General features: G+C 36.0%; 1 protein-coding gene across 3 annotated transcripts in view; it reads right to left on the bottom strand.

The window, feature by feature from the left end:
- TMEM244 (transmembrane protein 244) overlaps positions 1 to 5571 on the bottom strand; it is a 17852-nt gene extending 12281 nt beyond the window's left edge. Inside the window, exons 1-3 of one of the 3 annotated variants that reach the window (XM_026666031.2) lie at positions 5334 to 5571; positions 4950 to 5023; positions 554 to 679 (exon numbers count right to left, since the gene is read on the bottom strand). In XM_026666031.2, coding sequence (XP_026521816.2) covers positions 554 to 679; positions 4950 to 5016 — 193 coding nt within the window. In that variant the 5' untranslated portion in view covers positions 5017 to 5023; positions 5334 to 5571. The remainder of the gene's footprint in view (positions 1 to 553; positions 680 to 4949; positions 5024 to 5333) is intronic. The other 2 variants (XM_087971995.1, XM_087972001.1) reach the window with 2 other exon arrangements.
- Between the last annotated feature and the right edge of the window lie 565 nt (positions 5572 to 6136).

Below are 6136 nucleotides of genomic sequence, written 5' to 3'. Positions count from 1 at the left end.
AATTCAACATTTGCTATCACTTACAGTCCAATTTTAATACAACACTTGTATTATTTCCATGTACAGTATAGTAGATTTCAACCAGAATGTTTATGTTCATTACAAGTGACCCTATTCTCCTTCAGCAAAGAAAAACTGAAAAGCAGTTAATGTATTGAGTTACGAAAAGGATGAAAATCACATAATGACATATAGTATAGGTATGTGAAGTATATATTACAGAAATATACACATATTTAAAGAAAAATCTCTGGACTGAAAGCATGGCTGGTTCTGGTATATCCTTTCTCTAACCAATTCAAGTAATTTGCCACAGCAGAGCAATGGGCTATACTGACTAAAGATAATAGCAGCTGTAATCCAACATATTGTAGTGAACTAGAGCTGTCAGCATTTGTTTCTTTTAACCTACTTTATGTCTTCAGTAAGAAGAATCTGTGGCAAGATAAAGCCAACAATGTGGCTATGTGAATGCATAGCTATAAAACTGCTTTCAAAAACCATCGGCTATCATTTTTCTGAAGTAATGTTATTTAATAAACAATATACCTACCTGCTGAAGTTACTGTGATGTGAATGACTATAACAGTTATGGCATAATCCCAAACCCATTCTTCTACCAACAAGGCAAAGAGCAGGCCAGAGATGACATAGGCTATTTCCATTGATATTATAAGACCTAGAAACACAGAAATGCATTAAAACAATCAATGGGATCTTTTGTTCAATGCTTTCTAATTCTAAGTCTGCTAAATTTCCAAATATCAGATTGCTGTTAAAGATAGGAGCAGGCTGACAACTGTATGTTATCCTCATTCAGGAAAAGTAATCTTGGCATGGCTGACGGCCAACACAAAAACCTTGGAGATAAATTTGTGTTTCTCACAAACTGTGATACAGATACATAATTTTAGACTGAAATTAATTATTTTTCCTGTGCCTTCTATTTAGAGTATAAAGTATATAACTACACTTACTATTGCTTTTTGGGGTTTTCAGTTTAATCTGTTGATTGGAAAACTGGTGAAGGGATATATGGCACTGTGGTGGCACAGCGGTTGGTATGCAGTGTTACAGGCGAATACTATTGACTGCCAGTAGTTCGATCTTGACTGGCTCAAGGTTGATTCAGCCTTTCATCCTTCTGAGGTTGGTAAAACGAGGACCCAAATTGGGGGAAATATGCTGACCCTTTAAACTACTCAAAAAGGCCTGTAAAGCACTATGAAGTGGTATATGAGTCTAAATGCTATTGCTGTTGTTATGGGGAGCCAATGGAAGCAATGTATTTATGGTATGCCAGAACATTTCATTCTGCCATAAGACTGCCACTCCTGCCACTCCTAAACTATTCCTACTATCTGGGAGAATAGCAAGTGGGGTCAAGTTCATTTTTAAAACAAACATCTAGGAAGTTCAGTTTTTTTTGAAAGGAGATATGATATGGAATAAGACAATTCTGTCCAACAGGATCACCGTTTGACGTGTGTTTGGACCAATGTATGCATTACCCAATACACAAAAACTACATAGTTGATAGTGTAGGAACAATTTCTTGCCTCTAGCAATAGCACTTAGATTTATATACCACTTCACAGTCTTTACAGCTCTCTCTAAGTGGTTTATAGTCAGCATATTGCCCCCAACAATCTGAGTCCTCATTTTACAAACCTCGGAAGGATGGAAAGCTGAGACAACCTTGAGACAGTGAGACTCAAACTGCCAAACTGCTGGCAGCCGGCAGTCAGCAGAAGTAGCCTGAAGTACTGCATTCTAACCACTGCACCATCACAGCTCTGCCATCATGACATGCCACATGTCATGGCAGTTACCAAAACATTATTAACTTTTAAAATCCTCATTTTTATAAAGGTAGAAAAGTGTCACAATTTTTACTCTGCTGCTAGCTTTCCAAAAGCATTTAATGCATATAGTTAGTCTTGCTATCATGATTGGACTTCTATTACATACTCAAGTAATTTAAGAGTACATTGTTACATAGATTAACAGTGTGCTGTTGAAGAAGGTTAAATTAAAAATGCACAGATTCAAATACTGTCTTGAGTGGTTGGTTCTCAGTGTGCTTGGTTCTTCACATGGAGACATGAAACAATCCACCTTATTCTCCAAAGAGCTGATCCTGCATCATCCAAAATCAGTATCAATATCCAGTTTAGTTCAACAGAGTGAAAGCAGATTTTTTGAATTTTAATAGAAAGCCTAGTTTTTTTAAAAAAACACATCCATTTAATCATAGCTGTTCTCAGTAATCAGGAAAATCTGTGGAGTGAAGAGCAATGCTACTTTTGATTTCTGTAGGATACTAAGAATTGTCTCTCTAATTTATTCTTCCAACTTTCAACAGTTCTTCTGGTCGTTATTCTAATTGCTGTACTGCAATCCCATAGATAAGCCCAGGGAATTGGTTTCTTTTCACACATCTGTAACCCCAGCACTTCTGAGGCCAGGAAAAAGGAAGAAGTAGAAAGCACAATATTCCAGTTTATAATTTGTTCCTTTAATTTCCAAGATTTGAAAGAAAAAAGGAAAAGGAAGAGAACTCTCTCTGCCAATCCCCAAATACCACTATTTTTTAATTCAAAAAAACCAACAAGTGTTATTCAATTTTACCAAATTAAAAAACAAAGTTGCCAACTAATAACATCAAAAAGGTATCATGAGAAAGAGAGAGAGGTCAATTTAAGAATTAATTAATGGTTCTCCCTAAAAACATATCCTGGAATGACATCTTGACACCTTTTTCTCCATTTCATTGTCATGATGTACATTTTACTGAAGATGTCATAGTAATTATGTCAGGAAGATATATGAGACATTACTTAAATCAGTAAAATTCTCGAAGAGCTTAAAATAATGAGAAATTTAAAAGTAATAAACCTTATGGCATTATTCTTTGCTTCTGATCATACTGACACATTAAATTAATTTTGTTCTATAGTTATGAAAGGTAAGAAAATATCTTTTTAAAACTATTATTAGATTGAAGCTGAATTGTTCATAGATTGCCTATAATCATCATTTCCCTAACATAGTTGTCAAGTCTCTTTTCATTATACCCAGACTGGAAAAACTAAAGCTAGTTGACAGCTATAATTATAAATCAACTGAATTGTTGTCTTACAAATCTGGAATCTGAGACAAACACTAGGACGCAATTTTATTCATTGGAAGGCTGATAAGGCAGGAACCAGGAGTCCTCAGGATAGACAGAATTGTTATGTAAAGTAATCTTAGCTGCCTCCCAAGGTTATCCCTAGAGGAGGACCAAATGCCTGTTCACTTGGAAAATTGTGAGGAAATAGCTATGAGTTTAAGTTCTGAAGTCACTGACATAAAGACTTCTTTTCTCCACAGTGGGCAATCACTATGTTAAGGCTTACTCTTGTCTGCAATAAAGGTTTTAATCTACCCAAGTCATGTTTGAGAGTCTTGTGTCAGTTTTATTTGGTATTAAGTATGACAAAAGCTGTAATTTATTGCCCAGCTCTGATGTGAGGTCTAACAGGAAAAGTAGAAATTGTTGCAATCTGTATAGTGATTAAGAAAGGACCCATGCTCTGGAATACTCTGAACAATGCAAAAGTGAAGTCTGATGGAGTGTCTATTAGTGTGGGTAATAAGGCCTGAGGGATAATTCACTGGGAAATTAGTGACTAAGCATAAGGCAACTTCTCAATAGTGAAAGTTGCATTTCCATGAATGTTGATGGAGCATGTCAAGGCCACAACCAATGACCGTTGTAACTGATTTTATCATGAGGCACATAGGGGAAATCTTTCAGTCTGGCTAGTGATTATCTATAGAAGCCTTGTACCAATGTTAACATTTTTGTATGTACTGTGAGTTACCATAATGGGTGACTTGAAGAGATGCCATTTCAATAATGCATCTATTGGGATAATTACTTTCATTCCTATTAGATGAGCCTCTGGCTTTTTTTTTCTGGTGAAATATATTTACCTCAGCGGAACACCCTATTGGCAATTAGGTATTAACAGAGCAAATAAATATTGGGCTGATGCAGATATAACATGAAGTTCCTACATGATGGTGTTGAGATTTATTTATTTTTTGCATAATATGAATTCATTCATTATAGTTAGCATTATGATATTATTAACCAGGCCACTTGGGTGTCTTTATCTGAGTGGAAGATGCCATGGTAAAGTGGGGGAAAGTATTTTGAATGCCACAATCTCCCACTGATTTCTAGAAATATCAAGATTCACAGATCAGCTCTGTGAACTGATCTCATATTCCCAAGTTGTCCAATGCAACCTTGGACGTTGCCCTGCAAAAATCAAGCATCCAAAAAATACCAGCTCCCAGAGGACAAGTTTTGTTCTTTCCTTTATTATCATCTAGACTAGAGAGAATAGTTATGAGTTCATGGCACTCCTGGCCTATTCTCTATGTTCTTAGATCAATATGAATAAAGATGGTTGTTTTCCAAAAGAATTTGGAAGGACTGGGAAATAAAAACAATAAAAATGTCATAAAGCTATCTAGTATGATATATTCCCCAAATTAGAAGGAACAGGAAAAGATCTGATACTGTTGCCTCCTCCAGATTCACCTGAGATAGCCACCACAGATTAAGCCATCTAGTTTATACATTACCCCTCACACCCTGCACCATGTGTCTTTTCTCAATCTGTAAAGCTAATATTTTGATATTCATAAATGCAAACACTGTATACAAATTATCCTGCCATTAACTCCTTAAATATTTTTCCAAGATTCCATACAACATCAATCATCATAGACTGAATGTTGTATGGAAACTTGGAAGAATTTTTAAGGATTTAATGGCAGGATAATTTGTATACAGTGTTTGCATTTAAATTTAAATCAATTGCTTGAAATGTTTTGATAGAAAATGGCCTTCTAGTTATTTCAAGATCACAGATAGAAAAAAGCAAGCTTACCTAAATAATGGGGGTTAAACCATGAAGGTTTTGTCTTAAAATCGAAAGGTGCAAATCCATCCAACATTTGAATTCTGTGAATATATACAGCATGTCAACCAAGTCCTTCGGGAGTATCTGAACAAAACATTTTTCTTCTACCAATATCTCCCCAAATACAGAGTGTCTCATATATGCTAACAAATGTTAGATATGGTCATATTGCATTATTGAATGTAGTTTACTTAACAGCTTTTTCATACTGAATTCAATTACTAAGCATAAATATACATATATGCATATATGTCTAAATGTTCTATTCAAAATGAATGAAGCCAAAGTCAATCCCGCCTCACACAATTTCATGCATTTCTGCATTTAGAAAGGTACTTAAAGTCTTCTTACCTGAATGCTGTGAAACAAAAGCACAGGACTATGTAATACACAAGGTAGAATATTAGCACACATTTTAGCAGATTGAGCAAAATAATCTGTAAATAAATAATAAAATTAAATTAATGTAAGGCTTTCTTTACCATCTTTTGTTCCAAACCACTGGAAAAATATGATAGTATGCATGAGACAGAGATGGTATTCAGCAGGTTCTGACCAGTTCTGGAGAACCGGTAGCGGAAATTTTGAGTAGTTTGGAGAACCGTCAAATACCACCTCTGACTGGAGATTTTACGGTATCCTTCCCCTGCCATGCCCACAAAGCCACGCCCACAGAACCGATAGTAAAAAAAAATGAATCCCACCACTGGTGTGAGAGCACTCTGTGTGTGTGTGTGTGTGTTCAGGTATACTTACTTATTAGAATAGAAATAGAATAACAGAGTTGGAAGGGACCTTGGAGGTCTTCTAGTCCAACCCCCTGCCCAGGGAGGAAACCCTGCACAGCTTCAGACAAATGGTTGTCCAATCTCTTCTTAAAAACTTCCAGTGTTGGAGCATTTATAAGTTCTGGAGGCAAGTTGTTCCACTGATTAATTGTGGTTCCACTGATTAATCACTGCCAGGAAGTTTCTTCTTAGTTCTAAATTGCTTCTATCCTTGATTAGTTTCCATCCATTGCCTTCAGGTGCTTTGGAGGATAGCTTGACTCCCTCTTCTTTGTGGCAGACCCTGAGATATTGGGACACTCCCCCAGTCCTTCTTTTCATTAGACCAGATATACCCAATTCCTTGCTGGGTATGTCTAGTGTTTG

Source organism: Notechis scutatus, chromosome 1, assembly GCF_049901735.1.
Source record: "Notechis scutatus isolate UNSWTSFEM ecotype Mainland chromosome 1, rNotScu1.2, whole genome shotgun sequence".
NCBI lineage: Eukaryota > Metazoa > Chordata > Lepidosauria > Squamata > Elapidae > Notechis > Notechis scutatus.
The sequence above is the reverse complement of the archived record's forward strand: the minus strand, read 5'-3'. Positions and strand labels throughout refer to the sequence as shown.